At 34.7% G+C, this 25,921-nt stretch overlaps 1 protein-coding gene across 1 annotated transcript in view; it reads right to left on the reverse strand.

Moving 5' to 3' along the window:
- LOC145247883 (TATA-binding protein-associated factor 172-like) overlaps positions 1-25,921 on the reverse strand; it is a 303,920-nt gene that overhangs the window by 84,470 nt on the left and 193,529 nt on the right. The window contains exons 22-23 of the mRNA XM_080109494.1: positions 6,945-7,008; positions 6,394-6,601 (exon numbers count right to left, since the gene is read on the reverse strand). Coding sequence (XP_079965620.1) covers positions 6,394-6,601; positions 6,945-7,008 — 272 coding nt within the window. The remainder of the gene's footprint in view (positions 1-6,393; positions 6,602-6,944; positions 7,009-25,921) is intronic.

A 25,921-nucleotide genomic window follows, 5' to 3' on the forward strand; every position in this document is an offset into this window, starting at 1 on the left:
AATGACAAAGTTCTCTCTGATTCTCTCTCCTCTGATCTCGAGCGCGTGGTTCAGTGGGGGAAGATGTGGCTAGTTACCTTTAATGCATCCAAAACCAAACTCCTATCCTTACATCATCAACGCTCTGATCCCCAGCTGGCATCAATTGTGATGGATGGCTCTCGTCTGGGTGAGGTCCCGTGTTTTGACAAGTTTCTGGGTTTGACCTTTACTCCTGATCTGAAATGGAACACGTACATCAAGTCTGTTGCCAAGGTCGCTGGAAAGATGGTGTATCCTTCTACCGCTCCAGAAGATATCTCACTACTGATGCAATTCTCTATCTATATAAAAGCCAAGTACGTCCAAGGATGGAATACTGTTGCCAGATCTGGGCAGGAGCTGCTAAAAACAGCCTATCCTGCCTTGACAGAGTACAAAATAGACTTCGTGGCTTAGTGAAGGATGCCCTTTTCTCTACCCTGCAACCTCTCTCCCACAGAAGAGACGTTGCGAGCCTATCCTTGTTTTATCGTTATTTCCATGGTAGGTGCTCGTCTGAACTCCAATCTCTGGTCCCCCCTCCCCAATCTTTCACGAAAAACACCCGTCTAGCTGAATCCACTGTGAATAATTTTTCCCACTCTGTATCTGTGCCTAAATCAAAACGTGGATTCCATGAACAAAGCTTCTTTCTTAGAACTGCACGCCTGTGGAACTCTGTTCCGTCTGCCTGCTTCCCACCGGACTACAACTTGGATGTCTTCAAGTCCAACGTTAACAAATTCCTAATGAACCGCCCCCTTAAGTAAACACTTCATAACATAATGTACTTGCAATAACCCTTATCCCTGAGTGGCTTCCGGGCCTTGATAAGTGGTGATCACTGTTTAAAAAAAAAAAAAAAAAAAAACATACCCTGTCCATACGGATGCGGAGGGCAGCTGGTCGTGGCCGATGTTGCCATAAAAGATTCTGTGTTTCGGGTGATTGCGGTTCATGCGCCCAGCACCGCCTGTGAAAGGGTCTCATTCTTCAGTCAGTTTGACGTGTTTGCAGATTTTCGGAAGCGGGTAGTGCTAATGGGGGATTGGAATGCCATCTTAGACCCCGAGATAGATAAGATAGGAGGGAAAGCTATAGGGTCGGAGAGGTGCGAGTCCAGCCTGGCTGATTTGATGGCTAGATGCGGTCTGGTCGACAAGTTTCGGGTCGAGCATTCAGGGCGGGAGATGTGGACGTGGACCAATAGTGTTTCCTCCTATCCAAATACCTATTTGGACAGATGTTAGTTAGGAGAGGCGAAGTAGACTTTCTATCCTGTCTCACGTTCACTTGGCTAGGCCAGATGGACCATAAACTAGTTATGGTCCGGCCGAAGCTAGAAGATAGGCCTAAGTTAGCGGGGTACTGGAAGTTAAACACCTCCCTTCTGGAGATACAAGACTTCCGAGATCAGCTAAGAGAATTGATTAAAAAGGGACTAGTGGGGGCGGTCACCGGGAGTAAGTGGTGGTTGGATCTCAAAGCCAAGATCAGAAGCTTTTCCGTCAAGTATACTCAGCACTTTGCACTAGATAAGGCCAAGACGAAGAAGCAGCTAGAGCAGAAACTAGCCCGTGCTATGGGGGAGGGTGATAGGGTTAGTCAGGAACTAGCGAAGCAGGACCTTCTACGCGAGACTAACGAGCGTTATGAAGGCCAAGTAGTTAGAGCTAGGCTTAGAAAGATAGGCAACGAACAGTCAATTCTGATGCAGATGTGCGCCGTGAGATTTCTAGGCATGGCTCGGACATATACATTGCGAAAGTCAGACATCCGGATGGACGCACCCTGGAATCGACCCGGGAGATCTGCGAGGGGTTTCAAGAACATTTTGAGGAGCATTTTACACAGCAGCCCGATCTTCCGGTCCTTGAGTTTAGCGACTATTTGGCTGACTCTCCCTGTCTCAAGGCGGCTAGAGTGGCTAGTTGCGAGGGCCGGGTGACGGAGCGGGAGGTCTTTACTGCGCTGAAGCAGGTCAGCTGTGATAGATCGCCGGGACTCAATGGTCTGCCATACAAACTGTACTGGAGGCTGTCGCCCATGTTTCTGCCTCTTCTGACGGATGTGTTCAACCATTGGTTTTCTTAGGGATCCATCCCAGGGCAAGTCACCAAGGGAGTGATCACATTGCTGAAGAAAGGTGATAGGCATGGAGGGGAAGAGTTAGACGACTACAGGCCCATAACTCTGCTAAACACAGAGTTGAAGATTTTGGCCAAGATCCTGTCAAATCGGCTGCAGATTGTTATCGACGAGTTGGTTGAACCGGAACAGAACTACGCTATGAAAGGGAGATCGATTCAGAACAACTTACACCTGATCCGCATGATCCTAGAGGAGGGAATAGATGATGACACGGAAGCTGCGCTGATCAACTTGAATCAGTCCAAAGCATTTGATAGGGTTGACCATCGTTTTCTGGCAGCTGTCTTAGAGGCCGCCGATTTTAAACCGGACTTCTGCAAGTGGATCTTCGTGATGTATCGACAGCCCACAGTTGTCGTGCAAGTCAATGGAAAGCATTCAAAACCCTTTATTATCTCTCGGTCGGTTTGTCACCACTGCTTTACGTCCTGGCCTTAGAGCCTCTGCTTCACAAGCTGAGACGTGGGGAGGCAAATTCGGCCCTGCACAGAATGGCTCTGCCAAGATATCCGCGTTCGCTGATGATGTCACGGTGTTCGTGTCGAGCTTCAGAGACATCGAGATCATGTCGGAGGCGCTTACACAGTACGAAAGAATCATGGGAGCCAAGATAATTCGCAGTAAGTCAGTCAGACTGTGGTTGGGCGCCTGGAGTAGCAACACAAACCTCCCGGTACCCTTCAGCTGGACGGATGGCCAAGTTCGGATCCTCGGCGTGTGGTTCAGACCGGGTCTCCAGCTTGATAAGTATTGGTTGGAGGTACGGTCAAATGTGGAGGCTGCAGTCAACGCGTGGCTTCCTAGGAAACTTTCCTTAAAGGGTAGAGCCTAGGCGTGCGCCATATACGTCTTCCCTCTCATCCTTTACCGACTGACGGTACTTCCTTTGCCTGCACAACACCTAAAAGCTCTTGTCAAACTCTTGTCCTCGCTCCTTTGGGTGAGCAGATAGGTCTGCATTCAACGTCTGTGTGAGGGAGGTTTAGGAATGCCGGACTTGAAGTGTCATCGAGATGCCGAGAGGCTGGCCTTCCTGAGCCACCACCTTCAAGAAGATCAACCGTGGAACAGGCGGTCTATCAATTAGATGGGGTTTGTATTTTTCTTTCCCTGCCCTCGACACAAATGAATTATTGTATCATCATTGTTATCTTTTTTGTTTTTACACGTAAATAAAAAAATGTTTTAAACAATTGGGTGCTAAGTAGGACGTCCCCAAGTATGAAAGGGCGTATGCGGTATTATGGTGAAAGAAGATTCTAGCTAAGAAAAACTTTTGTTTAGTTCTAGAGTGACAAGGATGACCAACGACCCCCATCTGCCCCCTTTTGAGTTGGCCTTGTGCCTAAGTTTTTTGTTCATGTTCATTTTTTGCCTGAATAAAAGATTTAATATCTCAAAGTATAGTATCTGTTCTTACTACATGCTGTACTTATGTTTGTAACTTTGTGATATAAAGTGGGGGATCACGTTTCTGTATTAATTTAAAGTAAAATGATCACCCACTTTACAGCCAGTCAGTCTCAAAGCCATTCAAGTGATTCTCCAGATCATTCAAGTTGTTTTTGAAGGATTCCAGTTATTTTTTAAGCATTCAAGTCGTTCTTAAAGTCATTCAATTCATCCTTAAGTTCATTAAAGTCATTCTAAGTCATTTACTTTTTATTTATTTAAGTCATTTCAGCCCATTTTTCGGTCATTTTAGTGTATCTTAAAGAATTTAATGTCAATCCTACATTCACGCATTCATTCATTACATGAGAGCACGCGACTAATGGCTATAGGCCTTGTTATTATCGACATTCGTTCGACGATATGATCAGCTACATCTCTTTTTGAAGAAAATGCCTTTTCGTTTTCCATGCCACTCTCGCCAAAAATGGTTTTTCTTTTTTTCTTCTTTTGCCCGCACGCTGCGTTTGAGGTTGAGGTGGGGTGTCTGGATGGATTCTCGTTGTGACCTTCACACGTGTTTTTTTGACGAATGACTTGGTGAGAGGATGGGGGTGGGGTGTCTATCTCGCTTCCTTTTATAGGTAGACGCGTGGATACTTGGCTGTCGCATGTCTTGATAGCAATAGGGTGGTGTGGGGGGTATCTGGATGATAGATATTCAAACTGAATTTAAAAAGAGAGAGAGGGGGGTGGATTGATCACTTATGCATTATGCTCGATTTTCCCATGACAGTATGCAGTCATTGTTGGTTGCACCTCATTTACATTTTGTCCATGGAGCAGTGTGGCGCTGACGTCCTGTCCTCTAACGTGTTTCCTGTACAGTTTTGGGCTAGGTTTCCAATACCACTGCATTGGAAACAGTGTGCATGTCCTTGCCCCCTGTCAGTGCAACATTTTGCAAAATGACCCCGCCAGCCACAGCAGAAACATCTCTCATTGGTCGCGGTATGACACTATCGTTTCCCCGGAGAGGATTACTTTGTTGAGAAATGTTCTAGGAATGCAACCAGCTCCCCGGGTGTTAAACACGATATCCAAACGATAGGCACATGTTGGAAACATCAACAAAAACGGGTTGACATGTCGTTGGCTACAACTGTCTGGCATGGATCGCTTCTTGTGCGTTCATTGCGTCATAACTAGCAGCTTTCCATCGTCGCATTAATGGGAGGAACCGCAGGCTGAAATCGAACACTTGTACAAAAATAGCGAAGAAATGCATTTTTACAAAAAATATATATAATTTAGTTAACAGTTAACAAGTACGAAACATATTTAGTCAACCCATTGCGTGCACACCAAACTACTATATCCTCCACGTATGGGGTGCAAGCTTCAACTGTTTATACAATACAATCATCTTTCAATTCTCTCTTTCTTCATTGAAAGGGAGTGAAAGAGAGAGGGAAATATGCGTTTTACGTAATGTCTTGTTTTTTCAAATTATAATGTCAACCTAGTTTAACTTTCATTGTGCACTGGAATCATAAACACCTGCCAATCTTCGTGTGCCGACAGTTTTAACCTTTAAAAAAAATGTGTCCGCACTGAAATGTGTGTGTGTTTGCCTCTACATAAGTGCAGGCCAAGTTAGAAGCTAGATATAAGGGTTATTAATGTAGAAACCCCCAGCTTCCTCAAAAGGGGCTACGTCATTGTGCCACAGCGGGGCTCAGACTAAGAGTCTCCCCTTTACTATTCTAGGCTGTCTGCGCTGCCATCACAACTGGTTCCCCAAGGTCCTCATCATCTCTGATGATGGCTCAAGAACATTCCAGCAACTGTTCCATGGGCGTTGCTGAAATGCTGATGGAGGCTCTCAACAGTTGCTTTACACGGGTTGGAAGGTCGGCCACAAACACATAATGTCCATTCCGATACACCACCACCAAACAGGCTTGTAAGTTTTTTCAGCTCTGCAAAAAAAAAAAAACATCCACAATTTCTCCTGGCATCAGTCTTCTCAAAGTTAATTTCTCATAAGCTGTATATGGATCCATGGCAAATGCCTTCTACAGTGCATTTTTAATTGCCGTCAAATCAGTCTTCTCAGTAGCACTTAAGGGAATCCCCGTGTGTATCCTTTTTACTTCACAGAGGTTGCACGTCAAGTCGTCCTTTTCAACCCAGTCAACAACAAACTGGACCCATCAAATTCGGGTATCAGCTTCAAATAAAACTTTGATTCAGTCATTGTCTTTTTACAGTAAATAAAGTGAAGAAAAATAAAGTGACTGAAAAAACTTCACAGGAAAAGAAAATGGTGCTGTTAGCTACAGTCAGCCGGAAACAACTAAAAAATGGCCAAATAGCTTGTTAAAATAACTTCAGTTGTCGATTTTTCCTTTGCAAAAAAATAAATTCGTTCTTGCAATAGTTGCTTCCTGGTAGTAGTTAAACAAAATGCTTGTTGATTTCATTTAATTCCTTCTCCTCCTCTTCAACTTCTCACACCGTTTTTATCCCCATCACATGATCTGTAAACATGTGACTCGGGTTTGCTATAAAAGCTCAATCAATCTTCATGACGTCTCTATTTCAGATCCTATCTGAAGGTAAGTTCGTTATTGTTGGACAAACACGTGGGTGCTTGCTTCTTTGATAACTATCACCATACTTTTGCCATATTGTTCCTTATTTTCTGTAATTGGGTTTTGTAATAAAATATTTTGTTGGGTAAATCTATGTTTTATTTTGTAACAGTATTTATACCCCACCCTGTACATATTTTATAAAACCTTTTATAAAAAACAAAATAAATACCAGCTTCTTGCTCCTTTGATGTACTTTTGGCATCTCTGCTTTGCAAAATTGGTTTTCCATAACGGACCTGAAACTCTTTCTCTGTGCCAAGAAAACCTGGCATTAGAAAATCAAAGAGTGACCATAAATCTAAGACATTATTCTGGATGGGTGTCCCTGAGAGAATCAACCTGTGGTTACAACACACTTGTTTCACAGCTTTAGAGAGCTACAAAGACAATGTCATAGAGAAAAATGCAATTAAGACAAAATCTGTAAAATTAAATATTTTCAATTATATTGGCATAAATACAAATGTTAATTCATTCTCAAATTCTTTAAAATACCTCTTTTTAATTCTGTTTGATATGTAATATATATATTTTAAGTATTCATAACTTTGTAATCAGTATAAATATAACAGCTATATTTAAATATGAACTTCTTTTTCATTTGACCAAGTTCAAGGCTCCCACTGTGATAATGCATTATAAGAAATGAACAGAAACAAATTAACAGTACAACTTTGCTATTTTAAAATAGAACATCTTATCTTTGTAAAAACATCTTACCTTTGTTTTCCCATTTTTAATTACATGACCTTCATCAAGTATGCAATAATTCCAATGAAGAGAGCTAACAACAATAAAATAAAACAAATAAACCCTTAATTACATGAAAAAGAAAACAATAAGTATGTACAAGAACTCATTTTATTCTATTTATAAATAAAACTTTTACAATTTGTAAACATATAATGAAAATACATAATGTAACAAAATGGCTTTCCCATTTCTTAAAATATGCTATGCATAAATGTGGAATAACGATGACCCAAGATGATAATATCCAAGATAACAAATATAACTTATTAAGAACAGAAAGCTCTGAAGTGACATGAAAGTAATACTTAGTGAAGAAATTGAGACACAGCTCAGGAAAAAGTAACAATGTTTTATTTTTTGAAGTCAAAATGATTCATCAACAAATGAAAACTTGTTACTAGGTCATTTGTGACATTAAGTTAAAGAAATTTTATGTGGTAGTTTATCCTCATGGAGATGTGGAAGTTGAATCAAGGAACAATAGTGACCAAGTGTAGAGGAAGATACACCATTGTAAGTAACAGGATATCTAGAAGAATTAAGTATTCAGAAGAGTTAAAGAGATGGAATGGGGTGCTAGTAAATGGGACAAGAAAAATACTATGAAATATACTTAAATGCTGAATGTTCATGATTTAAGAAAATCTCGAAGTTGCAGAAGCAGTATCTGGTCCATGCATAATAATTGAAAAAGAAATAGCATGAGATAAATCATCAGTGATGCATGTGGTTGGGCTTATATAGTGAGAAAAAAATTTGGGTCACTCAGTAAAAAGGCTGAGAAAGTGACACAAGTTCATGGATATTCTGTACAGAAAGTATTTTAGATCCAGAGATTAACAGTTAATGAAACGACAAACTCAACAAACAATGTCTATACTATTTATACAGACATCATTTGTTAGTTTAGTTTAAATAAGAGAATAAAAAAAGATTGGGATTTGAGCTATCCTGATAAGTGGGGAATTTTTTTGGTTGGTCAAAAGATGATTTGGTTGACCTAGTAATAAGTTTTCATTTGTCAATAAAGCAAGTACCAATTTTGACTTCATAATATAAAACATTGTAACTTTTTCAAGAGTTGTAATTTTATTTTTGGAAGCCCCCCCCCCTCCATGTTGCAGTACTGAGATCACACTTAGTGCTAGAACCAGTGTCAAAATTAAATAGTACTGAATTCAGACAAAGACCATGACATGACGATCATGGGCAGTGAACGGAAACTCCAAGTTCACAGTGAAAAAGATGAAGAAGGGCAATGTTTTAACATTACCCTTCTTACATGCACAAACCTTAAATCAAATCATAAAAGAAGGGATCATTCTGAAAGATTTTAGTAAAATTTTGAACTGTTACAAAAGTAAAGATGAAGATCTAGATTGTGGCAATTACAGAGGTTTGAAGTTTGTGGATCAGGTCTTGAAAGTGGTTGAGAGAATAATTGAGCAATTAATAATAAGTGAAATGCAGTTTGGTTTTATGCTTGAACAAAGTAGCACTAATGCTATATTTATCCAAAGATACATTCAAGAGACCTATCTTGGTAAGAAGAGCTTGTATTTTGTTTTTGTGTATTCAACAAAAGTTTCTGTACACAAAAAGTGTAGTTTGGCAAATGGTAACCAGTTTGTGTCCAATGAAGACATATGAGGACTCAGATGCAGAGAAAGTATATATGGATGTCAAGCCAGAAGTTTTTTACCTTGGTGATATCATTTGATCACAGGAAGGAGCTGATGCTGGTGTAATAGAAAGAGTTAGGAAAGTATGAAGTAAGTTCAATGATTGAAAAGTCTATGAAAGTGATGATGTATGGAAGTGAAAATTAGCCAGTTCAAGATATGTGTCATATAGAGAGAAATTATATGAGTAGAAATTATATGAGAGCAGTTGATTTTTTCTTTTAAGTTAGTTGGGAGAAAAGAACTGCATTAAAAGATACACAAAATTATTTGAATTATGCAAATAAGTGGTTAATAAGTTATAAAATTTTATACTGCTAAAATTTGTTTTCCATTGGACCAAAATGAACCAAAATACCTTATCATTTTAAGAAATTCAGTAATTTCTACAATATTTTTTTAAAAACTATTCTCATGAAATTTGGTATTCTTATGTAAAATCATATGCTCTGATTTTATATATCTCTTTACTTTAAACTATGAATTATAAATTAAGACATGTAAATTTCTGAGTTTATATTGTATCATACAAATTGTGAGTATTCCAAAACATTTATTATTCACTTGGTTGAAGACATTAGAAAAATCTTTTATGACATCATCCATAAAAATAGATCATAGGCAACCCGTATCAGGGGTCGACAAATATGGAACAAAAACCTCATTTAAAGAAATGTCCGTTAAAAATAAGTCAGATACAATTCTTTGAAATTTGGAAAGTAAGCATAATTTTTTTAAAGAATAAAAAAAATGTTATTTATTAAATAAAATTAAAACCACTAATGCTTCTATTTGAATGATATATCTCTTTAAAAATACCAGCATGCTTCATACATCTTTGTTCGCACACCCCAGATTTGAATTTAGTTGCTACTGAAACAACTATGCAGACTACCAGAAAATGGGCAATAAAATAAAAATAATACAATTTTGAAAATGAAATTTTATTCTGAAAAACTTAAAGTAAAAAACTGAAAAAATGCAAATAAAAATAAAATCTTACATTGAACAGTTTCAATTATTTTAAATGATTACATAAGAGTAAAGTTGTCTTGTTTTCAGAATATTGTTAATATTTATTCAAAAAGGAGAGAACAAAAAGAAAAAGAGAGTGTGAAAGGAAGAAATAAAAAAGAAAGGAGAGAAAAGACAATGATAAAAAGACAAAAATATTTACATATACATAAAAATAATTCTGAAACTATTTTCTATAGAAAAATCAATGATATATGTGGACTTATCAATTTCAAAATATTTTTACCAACTTTGCTGTATTAACTTCTAGTAATTAAAATAATACCAATCAAAGTGCAGTAAAGCTGATAATCTATGTTTAAATGTGAAATCTAATATTCAATCAAATTTAATCCCAAGGATTTGAACTGAAATGTAACATTAAATGTAAGCATTTAAAAGCAGTTTGCCTTTCTATTATCAGTTTTGTGTGGTTTTTCATTTTTAACTCAGAGTATAAAAATATTCAACATATAAAAACACAAGAAATCCACATTATTTAAATGCTTATTCTCTTTCCATCCACAGAATTGTTCAAAACATTGGTTCATAAATAAGAGATATCGCTTGTGTAAACTGTGAAATGTTACCAATGTTTGGCTAATTTACGGAATACGCTTGTAATGCAATATAGTGGATGTGTAATATGAGGCTTGGATCTGATTACCTCCGAAGAAGATTAAATCTGGACAGTATAGAGAGAAGTGTGCACACCAGGAAACTTTGCTGGTATTGAAAGAATGGATGAGAGTGTTTAGGTTAGTAGACAAAGTATGTGATCAATCGGCAGGGTAAGGCCAAGGAAAACGTAGGTAGAAGTGATAAGGATGGATTTTAAAAAGGGATGAATAAACATCCAGACAGATACAAGTTGGTTTTGAAGTTAATTTATCGAAACCATTAATGTTTAAAAAGTTCACAAAAGAAAATCAATGAAATAAAACTGTAAAATGAAAACAAAATAATACAGTCAGCAATTGTTGAATAGATTTTAAAATGAAATATGTTATATGCTAACTTAAAAAGGAGAAAAGTATATAAAGAAAATCTATATATCTATAAAAATGTGTGTGTCTGTGTACATTACCCTACGCAATAACTGTCAATTTTTAGTCTACAGACTCAGAATTTGATATACAGGGTATTGAGATTTGGGAAAATCGATGTGATCGGTTTTTGGCCAGAAATTTGGTGATTAAGGGGTCAAAGTTCAACGATTTGACCTTTGAGAACTCTACCAAACTCCTCCGACAATTTTGGGTGTACGCACTTGAAATTTTAGATATAGGTTCCTTGGACATGGATCTAACTTAATAACTTGATTTGAGTCCAAAACAATAAATTTTAAGGGGTTATAATAGAGGTCAAAGTTTTAAAAAATTTACCTCTGCGGTCTCTTCCAAATTACTCAGACAATTTCTGGTCTAAATATTTGAAATTTTACATAAAGGGTATTCAGAGATAGGGCAAGCTTTTTCATCAGTTTGGGTCGAAAATTTTTAGTTACCAATATATAAATGTATGTATGTATGTCTGTTTGCATGTCTACCTTAAACTTTCAATAGAGGTGACGGATTTTACCAAGACCAGTATCGTTTTAAAGTCCGACCTTTCATACGACAAATATCGAAAAATTGGCTAAAAACATTAATATCTTCCCCTTCAACTAGGCACTTTTCTACAGGGGGGGGGTCACTTTTTTTGCCGATATTTTTTAAAGTTATCCTCTCCTTTAGATTGTCTAGCCTTAATTTTGAAAAATGTCGCTTCCGGTTTGGCGGTGGTCGTAACAGCATAAATGTTAGGTTTAACCCATTCTTTTCCTCCTTTGCGGTACGGGTTCGATCCTGCCTTCCTACTACAACTTTTTTTTTTGTTGCTCAACATACACATCCAAACACCCGGGCAATGCCGGGCTGAAATGCTAGTGATGTATAAAAATACTTCCCAACTTCAGTCTTTTCTTCTTTTTCATAAATTATTTACTTAACTATTAGTTATACTCTTTACAAATAGTTTCTGAAATATTAATCTATATTTCATAGATTAATATTTCAGAAACTATTTGTAAAGAGTATAACTAATAGTTAAGTAAATAATAGATTATAATTTTGATCAAAACAATGTAAACTAAATTATTTATCTTTGAAAAAAGGTTAATTTTTAATTCTAAGACATATTTTTCTACATAAGCTTCTTCGTAATTCTGCACATCTCCATTAATCACCCCATTTATACAATTTCCATACATGGGACTGTCTTTATCAGTCAGCAATCATAATTTGCGATAAGTGCTGATTCAAGAAGTCTTCGGCGCAGTTTATTTGAAATACATTTAACTATTTTTGCTTGTTTCTCTCATTCATTGCAGTATAATCACACCTTTGACTTTAAACAAGCAAAAATAGTTAAATTTATTTCAAATAAACCGTGCCAGAGACTTCTTGAATCAGCGCTAATCACAAATTCAAGCACAAACAACGTGCAGGTTTCTATAATATAGCGCCATTAATAAGTAAACTTTTATTAAAAGAACATAATTTTATTGTCGACACAGGTTAACCTTCTCACACCATAGAAACACCCCCAGTAATAATTAATACATATAATCTAATCCATAAATTACATAACAAAAACACACTCATTTCTTTTCTGTTACACACCTATATTTGAATTTTAACAGACAAATTTTTCCAGAAAGACTGCGTTCATATGTTTTACATATTAACGATTATATGACGTTATTAAAAAAAAACCCTCTTTAACAACGCAAGCTCCCCTCCTTTTTTGAATTTCCAACGTCTTTCTCCATTTCTGAAATAGAACAGCGTCACACTTTGCACATGAAAAATTTTCAAATATTTTGTACTGATGTTTTTGTTTCTTAATCCAGAGGAAGTCTCGAAATAAAGATGAACCGTTGATGAATACATAACTCGGTTTGTTCCTTTTTATTTTCATTCTCTCTCTCTCTCTCTCTCTCTCTATATATATATATATATATATACACAAAGTTATGAACAGTACATAGGGCCCGAGCAAAGCTGGCCTGAACTGCTAGTAAATACAAAAAGATACATGAACCTACTATAATGGATATTTATTTCTTTGCTTTTTACAGGAAAAAAACAAACTATTGTTGAATAAATGTTGTTTTATTTCAATGTTTTTTTAGTTTTAACCAAAAGTTTTGGAATAAAATTTTTAAGGAAAAAGTTTTTGTGTAGTTTTTTTTTTTTATTGTGTATGAAAACAGATAAATAAAAATTGAAGAAAAGTTATAAGGAAAGCTTTTTTTTTTCTAAAATGTTTTTCTTTTATGTTACTGTTTAGTGGTTGAAGGAGGAACCTGTTACAGGTCAGAAAATATTTCCTTTCTCTCCAACAATGATAAATTAGTAACGCTATTTTTTAATTATTTTTTTTTTTGGCTTTTTGAATAATTTCATTTAATTTTTTTCCAATTTATATATATAAAAAAAATATATCAGCTTACATTCTTATTGACTAAAGCCCGACAGACCATTTGATATCACTCATTGGTTATTTGTTTCTATCATTGAGATCAGTCTAAGTGTTCCTTGTATTGCATTTCCAGTTATTCCTGTCATCTGCCGGGTATACACGAGTAATTTCATGGAAATCGAGGGTCAGTAAATGCAGAAGTAATGAATCCTTATTTGCAAGTATGAGAAAATGAGCATTATTGTAACATCCAAAAGAATAAACCTTTGATTGGATTGTAATCTTATTTAGTGGGTGAATTATTTTGTTACAGTACTGACTTAGATCATGCATTTGACACCATGACCAGTGTCAGAATCAGGCAATGACTTCGGACCAGTACAACCAGCATGGCATATGCAGTAAAAGCACATAGATGTGCTTTCATACACACAGCGACTTATATCAATTTTTCTTTTGTCCATGTGCCTCCTTCCTGTTCTCCTCCCACAGTACAGATGTAACTCCATGATGAGTAGCGCCAAATTACCTTGCTAATGGGCTAACGATTAGGTATGATAATGGCGAGTTTGAGACGAGGCTTAAGAGAGCCAGATTTTGGGAAAATGACACAATGTCTGAATTAATGTCCACACGATCCATCTTATAGTCATTTTTGGAATGTGAATAATGAAACTGAAAACAAAAGTTTACTGTCTTTTGATAACGAAAGATTCATAGACACATATCAAGCAAAAAGGACCACCCCAAAAAGGCAGATAATTGAATTACTCTGTTAAGAGAAAGAAAGAGACGGAAAGGCCTCATGTGGGAGAGAGAGGAGAAGGAGGGAGAGAAATAAAGATAGACATGGATTGAGAGAGAGAGAAGGGAAAAAGAGATTCAGAAAAAGGAAAAATGAAATAGAAGAGGAGGAGGTAATTTTCAAATGAAAGAGGGAGAAAAGGTAACATCACCTAGAGAGATTACAAATCACATAAAACCATTGGCTTGGAAGACAGAAAAGACTTGACCACGGGTCGTTGGACCATCTGCATTGGCTTTTGGGCTTTAGTCCAAAAGCTGGAAACCTCCCTAAGAGTGAGAGCATTGCCATGGCCGCTTGCAAGGATGTTAGGCTTCCTCTACCATGCTAGAAAGCTGTTTACACCTGAAAGTATCCTGTACCTCTATAAGGCCACCATTCGCCCATGTATGGAGTATTGTTGTCAAATTTGGGTTGGTGCATCTGCTACTAGTCTCTTACTCCTGGACAGGGTTCAAAATAAAGTCACCAACCTGGTGGGTCCTGAACTGTCATCTAAGCCTCAACCTCTGTCCCATCGACGAAATGTTGCATCCTTCTGCCTGTTTTACAAGTACTTTAATGGTGTATGCTCTGACAAACAGCCAACCCACGAGTTAAAGGTATTGCCACCCAGACTTGGGATCATACACATTGTGTGTGCCCTGAGCATCAGAGCAGTAGTTTCAGTAACAATTAAGTGTCTGATTACATTTTGAAGGATCCATCCCTAATATGAAGGGTTTCCCCCCCATATTGATCAAAGCTAATTGCTTTTCTGGACTGCTGCTTGCTTTGATCAGCTTTGGTTTTATACAAAAAAGACAAACAAACACTGGAAATAACGGGATGGAGGTAATTTTTTAAAAGTCGATACAAAAAATAAAGATAGAGACAACATCCATTCACAAATCAAAGATATTATCATCTAAGAAGTATAAGGAAAGTTCTCTATAAAAGTAACCTTGTCGAGAATCCCCGCAAAAAAAGCCTTTCATACAAAAATGCTTGCGGCTGCTTTGCCTTTTATAGATATAGATAAAAGTCATTCAAAACCTTAAATGTTCATAGTTTGTTTCATGCTTTTTTATGTTGCAATACATGAAACAAGCTATAATTTTAGTAAAATTGCAAAGCAGAGATAAAAATAATGTTTTCCATATTTTTACAATTTGAGAAATTGATAATAATTAATGCTAAAATCTTAATTATGTTGAATTCAGTAGATAATCTTCATTTTTAACAAATATTCCAAGCACCAAAGTATAGATCAAATTAATTTATATTTAAGACAACAGGATATATAGCAAATTGATAATATATATTTAAATTCACCCCAAACAAGGGACAATGGCATTGAGATGTAAGGAGCTACTGTGAATTGGGACCATATTAATAGAAAGCATCCTAAGCAAAAAGTTGTGTTGCAAGATGTTTGTTCACATTACATTTAAATTTCTGCATGTTTGTAAAGTCAGTAAAATAGAGTAGGAAAGAAATTCCAAACACAAACTGTTCAAAAGAAGTTATTAGCATAGAAAGCTTTCCGGCATCTGTGAGATTTTGTTAATTGTTGGGATAGAGTTGTGCAGTTAAATGGGCTAGTAAACAGCAAAATAAAATAAATACGATAAGCAAAAGTTCAGCTAGAATTCATCACTGTCAATTTTCTCTCTCAACGTCCAGCATGTGTTCTCCCAACCACCTCTGCCAATAGGCATTTTATTAGAAAACTGACTATTCCATTTGCATATGTGTGCAGTGGAAGATGAGATCTTGTGAGATTCCATGAGACTACACCTTATAAATCCATTGCTGCCATCTTTAATTTCTCTCTCAGATCCCATTCGAAGGTAAGTTGTATAACTGCAAAATACACACAGACGCGAGCACTTTCTTCTTTGATTATTACATTCAACTCTACAAGTTGTTTACATTAAGAGCACATGAGTGCAACAAGTTAACCACAACACATTCTATTGAAGTACTTGTAAAGCAATCACAGGATTGCATTGACAGAATGGATTGGAACTTAGTAGACTGTGTAACATGTATTAGATTAGACGCTCTTTTTTAGACTTTGTTTAAGAAGAATAGACTATATGTGGCAACAATACTCCATTTATGGGTGGATAATGCCTTTGTAGAGATATTGGCAGGTAAGAGAACTTTTAATTGATGCACCCATCTTCTTTACAGTATACTTAGCAGTATCTTTGATGTACTGATTCCAATTCATATTACCTATAAATATTGGACTCTTAGGAAGGATGCTGTTAGCCATGGCAATCGGTGGTTGGAAAAGTTTTGATACTTTATTGACTAGTTTTTCCATGAATGTTGCTTTGACTACCAGAATATGGTAAAAACACTCAGCCAATGAAAAATCAATTGACCATACAATATCAAAACCTGCTGTGTGTGTTTAACCAATGAAAATCTCAGCAGACGACAGTTAATAAATTGGAAGAAAATATTAATTTTATTCACACAAAAAATTAAAATCATTAAAATAATTCATAGACCTCACCATGATTCTAGCAAGATATTTTACAGTTGAATCTCTATTCCACAGGAGAAGTAAACGTAATGCCAAAACCTTAACCCTTCACATTAAAGAAGTACATTCTGCTGGGGACCACTGTGGGATACGATGGTTGGAAAGCATACAGCATAATAGCATCAGAAGGGTTTCAACACCTAATAGTAAACTGCAGTCTTAATTTTGTAGACCTTATGATGCAGGTTACTACAAATTATATTTGTGATTGGCAGTTGCTTTTCAGTCGACCAAAAATACTCCTTACAAAATAACTTACTCCCTAACCCTAATAGAAAAAAAGGAATAAAAAATAAAAACAATTCCCCTCCCCACCAACAACAAAAAAAATACATTTAAAAATAAATGCTTACAAAAAAATTAGCAAAAAAAAAAAAAAGACAAAACATGTTTTCAAAAATTTTCTTGCAAAAAAACAAAACAAAACAAAAAAAGAGCATTCTTACAAAAAACAAAACAAAACTGTTTCTATTTAAAAAAAAAAAAAATTACTCATATGGTAGATTGATGTTACTGCTTTCTTTTTCCCTAATATTTTAAAATTTGATCAGTATACAGCATACATATTCTGCCGGGATATGCCGAAGCAACATCACAGAAAGATAGGCCAGTAAATGCAGAAATAGCAAGGTTTCTTATAAATTTTAAAGAGTAGGAGGTCTGTCTTAGTAGCATGAAATGTAAATCCATTTATGACCACATTCCATGACAGATTCGAAGTTATTTTGTAAACATTCAGCTATTGTCTTAGATATGTGTGCATTTGTTGAGTATAGAGTACAATGTCATGAGCAAATATACCTATCTTGGATGCAATTGCATCAGGGAGGTCGTTTATAAAAAAAACAAAATAATAATGATCCAAGGAGCGATCTCGATAGCACACCTGCATTACTGCCATGTTGTTTTAATGTGCAGCTATCGAGAACCACCAGGAACTTCTCTTGGCTAAGAAGAATCTGATCATATTAAATACTAGCTATGGAGTGGGGAGAGGCACCCAGTCGTACCCAGTCATAAAATATGCTTAAATATATTTTAATTCATGCTGATGTAATATTTTTATTAGAGAATCAATTCTTTATTAAATATTATATTATACCTAATATACAGTACTGATTTCAAAAGATTAAAAAGAAAATGACTTAAGGTGCCATTAGCTAAAATCTAAAACAAAAGATTTAGTGCTCCATTTGTGTTCCCTAATATTTGGACTAATGACAAATAGATAAGGAAGATTTAAAATTAGACCACTTCAAGTTATGAATGAATTTGCACAAGATTTATCAGAGAAAAAAAATAAAGATTTATAAGAGAAAACAGTGAAAAGATTTAGAAGAAAAAATGGAAAGATTTATAAGAGGAAAAAATAAGTTTTATTAGAAAAAAAAAAAATACAAAGATTTACTAGAGGAAAAAAGTGAAAAGATTCATTTTTTCCTCTGATAAATCTTTTCATTTTTCCTTTGATAAATCTTTTTTAGTTTTTCTTCTGATGAATCTTTTCATTTTTTCCTCTGAGGAATCTTTTCATTTTTTCCTCTGAGGAATCTTTTCATTTTTTCCTCTGAGGAATCTTTTCATTTTTTCCTCTGATAAATCTTTTCATTTTTCCTTTGATAAATCTTTTTTAGTTTTTCTTCTGATGAATCTTTTCATTTTTTCCTCTGATAAATCTTTTCATTTTTCCTTTGATAAATCTTTTTTAGTTTTTCTTCTGATGAATCTTTTCATTTTTTCCTCTGAGGAATCTTTTCATTTTTTCCTCTGAGGAATCTTTTCATTTTTTCCTCTGAGGAATCTTTTCATTTTTTCCTCTGAGGAATCTTTTCATTTTTTCCTCTGAGGAATCTTTTCATTTTTTCCTCTGAGGAATCTTTTCATTTTTTCCTCTGAGGAATCTTTTCATTTTTTCCTCTGAGGAATCTTTTCATTTTTTCCTCTGATGAATCTTTTCATTTTTTCCTCTGATGAATCTTTCCATTTTTTCCTCTGAGGAATCTTTTCATTTTTTCCTCTGAGGAATCTTTTCATTTTTTCCTCTGAGGAATCTTTTCATTTTTTCCTCTGATGAATCTTTTCATTTTTTCCTCTGAGGAATCTTTTCATTTTTTCCTCTGAGGAATCTTTTCATTTTTTCCTCTGATGAATCTTTTCATTTTTTCCTCTGAGGAATCTTTTCATTTTTTCCTCTGAGGAATCTTTCCATTTTTTCCTCTGAGGAATCTTTTCATTTTTTCCTCTGATGAATCTTTTCATTTTTTCCTCTGATGAATCTTTTCATTTTTTCCTCTGATGAATCTTTTCATTTTTTCCTCTGATGAATCTTTTCATTTTTTCCTCCGATGAATCTTTTCATTTTTTCCTCCGATGAATCTTTTCATTTTTTCCTCCGATGAATCTTTTCATTTTTTCCTCCGAGGAATCTTTCCATTTTTTCCTCTGATGAATCTTTTCATTTTTTCCTCTGATGAATCTTTTCATTTTTTCGTCTGATGAATCTTTTCATTTTTTCGTCTGATGAATCTTTTCATTTTTTCGTCTGAGGAATCTTTTCATTTTTTCGTCTGAGGAATCTTTTCATTTTTTCCTCTGAGGAATCTTTTCATTTTTTCCTCTGAGGAATCTTTTCATTTTTTCCTCTGATGAATCTTTTCATTTTTTCCTCTGAGGAATCTTTCCATTTTTTCCTCTGATGAATCTTTTCATTTTTTCCTCTGAGGAATCTTTTCATTTTTTCCTCTGAGGAATCTTTTCATTTTTTCCTCTGAGGAATCTTTCCATTTTTTCCTCTGATGAATCTTTTCATTTTTTCGTCTGATGAATCTTTTCATTTTTTCCTCTGATGAATCTTTTCATTTTTTCCTCCGATGAATCTTTTCATTTTTTCCTCTGATGAATCTTTTCATTTTTTCCTCTGAGGAATCTTTTCATTTTTTCCTCTGAGGAATCTTTTCATTTTTTCCTCTGAGGAATCTTTTCATTTTTTCCTCTGATGAATCTTTTCATTTTTTCGTCTGATGAATCTTTTCATTTTTTCGTCTGATGAATCTTTTCATTTTTTCGTCTGATGAATCTTTTCATTTTTTCGTCTGAGGAATCTTTTCATTTTTTCCTCTGATGAATCTTTTCATTTTTTCGTCTGATGAATCTTTTCATTTTCTCCTCTGATGAATCTTTTCATTTTTTCCTCTGAGGAATCTTTTCATTTTTTCCTCTGAGGAATCTTTTCATTTTTTCCTCTGAGGAATCTTTTCATTTTTTCGTCTGATGAATCTTTTCATTTTTTCGTCTGATGAATCTTTTCATTTTTTCGTCTGAGGAATCTTTTCATTTTTTCCTCTGATGAATCTTTTCATTTTTTCCTCTGAGGAATCTTTTCATTTTTTCCTCTGATGAATCTTTTCATTTTTTCCTCTGAGGAATCTTTCCATTTTTTCCTCTGATGAATCTTTTCATTTTTTCCTCTGAGGAATCTTTTCATTTTTTCCTCTGAGGAATCTTTTCATTTTTTCCTCTGAGGAATCTTTTCATTTTTTCGTCTGATGAATCTTTTCATTTTTTCCTCTGAGGAATCTTTTCATTTTTTCCTCTGATGAATCTTTTCATTTTTTCGTCTGATGAATCTTTTCATTTTTTCCTCTGATGAATCTTTTCATTTTTTCCTCTGAGGAATCTTTTCATTTTTTCGTCTGAGGAATCTTTTCATTTTTTCCTCTGATGAATCTTTTCATTTTTTCCTCTGATGAATCTTTTCATTTTTTCGTCTGATGAATCTTTTCATTTTTTCGTCTGATGAATCTTTTCATTTTTTCCTCTGAGGAATCTTTTCATTTTTTCCTCTGATGAATCTTTTCATTTTTTCGTCTGATGAATCTTTTCATTTTTTCGTCTAATGAATCTTTTCATTTTTTCGTCTGAGGAATCTTTTCATTTTTTCCTCTGAGGAATCTTTTCATTTTTTCCTCTGATGAATCTTTTCATTTTTTCCTCTGAGGAATCTTTTCATTTTTTCCTCTGATGAATCTTTTCATTTTTTCCTCTGAGGAATCTTTTCATTTTTTCCTCTGAGGAATCTTTTCATTTTTTCCTCTGAGGAATCTTTTCATTTTTTCCTCTGATGAATCTTTTCATTTTTTCCTCTGATGAATCTTTTCATTTTTTCCTCTGAGGAATCTTTTCATTTTTTCCTCTGATGAATCTTTTCATTTTTTCCTCTGATGAATCTTTTCATTTTTTCCTCTGAGGAATCTTTTCATTTTTTCCTCTGATGAATCTTTTCATTTTTTCCTCTGATGAATCTTTTCATTTTTTCCTCTGATGAATCTTTTCATTTTTTCCTCTGAGGAATCTTTTCATTTTTTCCTCTGATGAATCTTTTCATTTTTTCCTCTGATGAATCTTTTCATTTTTTCCTCTGAGGAATCTTTTCATTTTTTCCTCTGAGGAATCTTTTCATTTTTTCCTCTGATGAATCTTTTCATTTTTTCCTCTGATGAATCTTTTCATTTTTTCCTCTGAGGAATCTTTTCATTTTTTCCTCTGAGGAATCTTTTCATTTTTTCCTCTGATGAATCTTTTCATTTTTTCCTCTGATGAATCTTTTCATTTTTTCCTCTGATGAATCTTTTCATTTTTTCCTCTGATGAATCTTTCCATTTTTTCCTCTGATGAATCTTTTCATTTTTTCCTCTGAGGAATCTTTTCATTTTTTCCTCTGATGAATCTTTTCATTTTTTCCTCTGATGAATCTTTTCATTTTTTCCTCTGATGAATCATTTCATTTTTTCCTCTGAGGAATCTTTTCATTTTTTCCTCTGATGAATCTTTTCATTTTTTCCTCTGAGGAATCTTTTCATTTTTTCCTCTGATGAATCTTTTCATTTTTTCCTCTGATGAATCTTTTCATTTTTTCCTCTGATGAATCTTTTCATTTTTTCCTCTGATGAATCTTTTCATTTTTTCCTCTGATGAATCTTTTCATTTTTTCCTCTGAGGAATCTTTTCATTTTTTCGTCTGATGAATCTTTTCATTTTTTCCTCTGATGAATCTTTTCATTTTTTCCTCTGATGAATCTTTTCATTTTTTCCTCTGATGAATCTTTTCATTTTTTCCTCTGATGAATCTTTTCATTTTTTCCTCTGATGAATCTTTTCATTTTTTCCTCTGATGAATCTTTTCATTTTTTCCTCTGATGAATCTTTTCATTTTTTCCTCTGATGAATCTTTTCATTTTTTCCTCTGATGAATCTTTTCATTTTTTCCTCTGATGAATCTTTTCATTTTTTCCTCTGATGAATCTTTTCATTTTTTCCTCTGATGAATCTTTTCATTTTTTCGTCTGATGAATCTTTTCATTTTTTCCTCTGATGAATCTTTTCATTTTTTCGTCTGATGAATCTTTTCATTTTTTCCTCTGATGAATCTTTTCATTTTTTCCTCTGATGAATCTTTTCATTTTTTCCTCTGATGAATCTTTTCATTTTTTCCTCTGATGAATCTTTTCATTTTTTCCTCTGATGAATCTTTTCATTTTGACTGAATATGTCTTCATAGTTCGTATGTAACTTTGCATGTTGGATTTTCATTTGTTTTTAAGAGGTGGCGCCTGTTACATCTTAAATATTTTCCTTGTTCTGGTTTTGCTAAATACGAACAAGGTTTTTTTTAGTTTTTTAACAATTGTACCTTTCAGGTTCCATTTTCCTTGGGAGCGAATACGAACAGTGTCATCTTTGCTTAGTGTTGGTAGTTCTTTAGACTTTTTATCTACTTCATGACTTTTCATTGCTTTATTATGCATGATGTTAGGAAGGTTTGTTAGATATGGGTCTTGGTTGCTTTCACGTGACTTTATTATTGACCTTTTTATAGTTTGTATATTTCTTTCTACTAGTCCATTGGATTGTGAATAGTTCGGACTTGTCGTGATGTTTTTGAAATCCCAATCTTAAGCAAATCGTCTAAATTCTGATGATGCGTACTCAGGTCCATTGTTGCTGATCACTATTTGTGGAAAACCAAATTTTGCGAAAGTGTTTTTTATTTTATTGATCACTGTGCATGATTTACAGTCATCAAGTTTGTGGATATCAAAGTATCTCATTGTGTAGTCTATTATTACTACATATGCTTTATTGTATAAATAAAAAATGCCTATCGCTACTTTCGTCCATGGTGTTACTGGTATTTCATGGTGCATTAGAGGTTCTGACGGTTGTTGCTTTCTATGATTTAAACAATGTTTGCATGTGCCTATCATTTCTTTTATCTGATGATTTATGTTTGACCAATATATGATTTCCTTTGCTCGTGCAATACATTTCTCTATTCCTAAGTGTCCCATATGGATCTTTTGTAGGGCTTCTTTTCTTAAAGAGGTTGGGACTACTATTCGTGTACCTTTTAGTACTAGTCCTTTGAGAACCGATATTTCATCCGAACTGGCATATACGGCGCTATTGTGGGTGGCACGTCTTTATTTTCTGGCCAAGTTGACGTTGCATATTTTATAAGCATTTGTAACTTTGGGTCTTTCGCAGTCTCTTCTCGGTAGACGTCAAGTTTTTGGTCGCTCATAGGGTATTGTTTTAGGATTGTATGGATGTATTTGTCCATCTCCATATCAGGTATCTCTTGTGTGCTTATATGCACGCAATAATGCATCAGCAATTACAGATTCTCGACCTGGGATATATAATACTTCAAATTCATATTTTTGGAGTGCCATGAGAAATCTTTGCATTTGGTGATTGATTTTTTTTAAATTTGCCTTAATGGTTTATGATCATTCTTAATATAAAATTTTCTTCCATAGATAAATTAGTGAAATTTGTTACAGGCAAACACTATGCTAAGTGTTTCCAATTCAATAGGACAATAGTTTTGTTCAGCAGTAGTTGTCGATCGTGATGCATATGAAACGGGTAGCCATGTTTCATTATGTTTTTGTTGTAGAACTGCACCTAGACCATGTTTGCTAGCATCAGTGGTAATTTTTATTTCTTTAGAAGGATCATAGAATTTCAAAATAGGTAAGTTTGTTATTACTTGTTTTAACTTCTCTACAGCCTCTATTTGAGGTTTATCAAATGACAAGAGTGCATCGTTGTGTAGAAGTTTTCTTAGCGGTGTAGTTACCTCTGAATATTCCAGTATGAATTTACAGAGGTAATTTGTCATTCCCAAAATCGTTGTATGTCTTTTTTATTTTCGGGAAGAGGCATGTCTATGATAGCCTTTATTTTGGAAGGGTCCGATTTTATTCCTTCATGAGTGATAAGATGACCTAAGTCAACTTCTCTACAGCCTCTATTTGAGATTTATCAAATGACCAAAGTGCATCGTTGTGTAGAAGTTTTCTTAGCATTAATCTCCACACTAACGTAATGTACTTACAATAACCCTTATCCCTGTGTAAAAAAAAAAAAAAAAAAAAAAAAAAAAAAGTAAGTTAATTTTTTTCTTGCAAACTCGCATTTTTCTTTATTTAGTTTCAATCCAGTTTTGCACAGCTGGCTAAAAACCTTGTCTATTATTTTCATGTGTTCCTCAAGGGTTTCTAACCATATCATCCTGGGAGTTCTTCCTTTTTTTTATGCCTTCTATTATCTTAACTACTTGTGCTTGAAAAATTTCAGAGGCACTATGTATTTCATATGGTAGTCATGTGAAGGAATAATGACCAAATGGAGAATTGAAGGTTAATAGTTTGGAACTTTCTTCATCAACAGGTATCTGCAAATATCCATTCGCCACATCTAGTTTAGTGAAATGTTTTGGGTTTTTCATTTCCGCGAATATTTCCTGGCAATAGGGAGCTGGTGGTGTTCCCTTTTTTTTATGGCTTTGTTTAGATCTCTGGGATCAAAACACAATCTTAGTTTTCCATTTTGTTTCTTCACTATTACTAGAGAGTTTATCCAATCTGTTGGTTCTTCAGTGGGTTTTATTATTATTATTCCCATTTTTGTCATTTTCTCAAGTTCCTTTTTTTATTTTGGTTTCATGCCAAATGGGATATTTCTTAAGGGATTTATAACGGGGTTTATAGTTATGTGGTGAGTGACTGGTAATTTTCCGATGTCACCAAAGCAATCTTTGTATCCTCCTATTAGGGCTTCTATATCAGTCGTATTTATCGAATATATTTTTTTATCAATCCCAGATTTTCCGCTGTGTTTACACTAACTACTGCATTTGCATCATTATCTGCTACGATAAATTGGGTATTTATTTTTATGTCTTTGTTTTGTAGCTGTATCATGCAGCTTCCTATTATCGGAATTTTTGTACTATTGTACGCAGTTAGTTTTATTGTCGTTTTCGTTAATTTAGGTCTAGGTTTTATTGTGTTGTAAATCTTTACTGGTATTACATTCACTTCAGCTCCTGTATCAATTTTAAAATTAATAGTTTTATTTTCCACTTGTCAGTTTGGAGCACATGTATATATTTTTTCAATATGGCGTCCAAGTTAAACTGGTCTGACTCCTTGTGGTCTGAATTGTATGATTGTCCAACATTGTATAATTTTTCTTTTTTGTTCGACACATTCATGCATAATGCCCTTTTTTTTTTAGTTTGTACAGGTTTTGTTGTATAGTTGTTTTTGCGGTGCAAACTGGAGCAATAGGTACATTTTTCAATCCAGTACTGTGTTTTGGCGGACTTTTGTCTTCTTGTTTAAAGGTTGCATGGGCAGACATCTTGTTTTTTGTTATTCTGTTTTTCTTCATGTCTCGAATTAGCAATATATTTTCTGTGTCTGACATGCCCATTATTTTAGAGTGTCTCTTCGTTTCTTCGGCACTGAGCCCTGCTTGAATTGCTTTTTCTAAATCCAACAACGGTTCTCTCAGCATGTTATCGTTAATGCCACAGATGAAAATGTATTTTATTAGTCTCTCGGTAAGTTCTCCAAATTCGCATTTGCATACTTTTTGTCATAGTTCGGTGACATATTCATCAAATCTCTGCGTTTCTTGTTTGCAAGTCAAGAATTGGTATGTGAGAAAAGTTAGGTTTTTTCTTGGTTGACAGTGTAAGTCGAATTTTTCTATCACATTTTCCAAGTTGTATTTCTGTTCTTCGTTCTCGAAATTGAAGGTGCAATAAATATCTATTCCTTCATTTCCTATACAGGTCAATAGTATCGATGTTTTAACCTTCTCCAGCTTTTTATCTGACTCTGTTGATTGTAAAAATAACTGGAATTGGTTTTTCCATATTTCCCATTCTTGTCCGAGATTGTCTGATAAAAAGTTAAATTCTTTGGGGTTGCAGCAGAAATTCAATAGTTTATATATATATATATATATATTTTTTTGACGTTTGTGAGTTACGGTTCGTAATTATTTTCTGACACCATGTATTATGTGGACTGTATTAGTAAAGAGTTAGTGATAACATCGAGAGAAGAGAGATACACACGTGTGA

The sequence above is a fragment of the Euprymna scolopes genome, chromosome 26 (assembly GCF_053919585.1).
Source record: "Euprymna scolopes isolate OS-2025 chromosome 26, ASM5391958v1, whole genome shotgun sequence".
Taxonomy (NCBI): Eukaryota; Metazoa; Mollusca; class Cephalopoda; order Sepiida; family Sepiolidae; genus Euprymna; species Euprymna scolopes.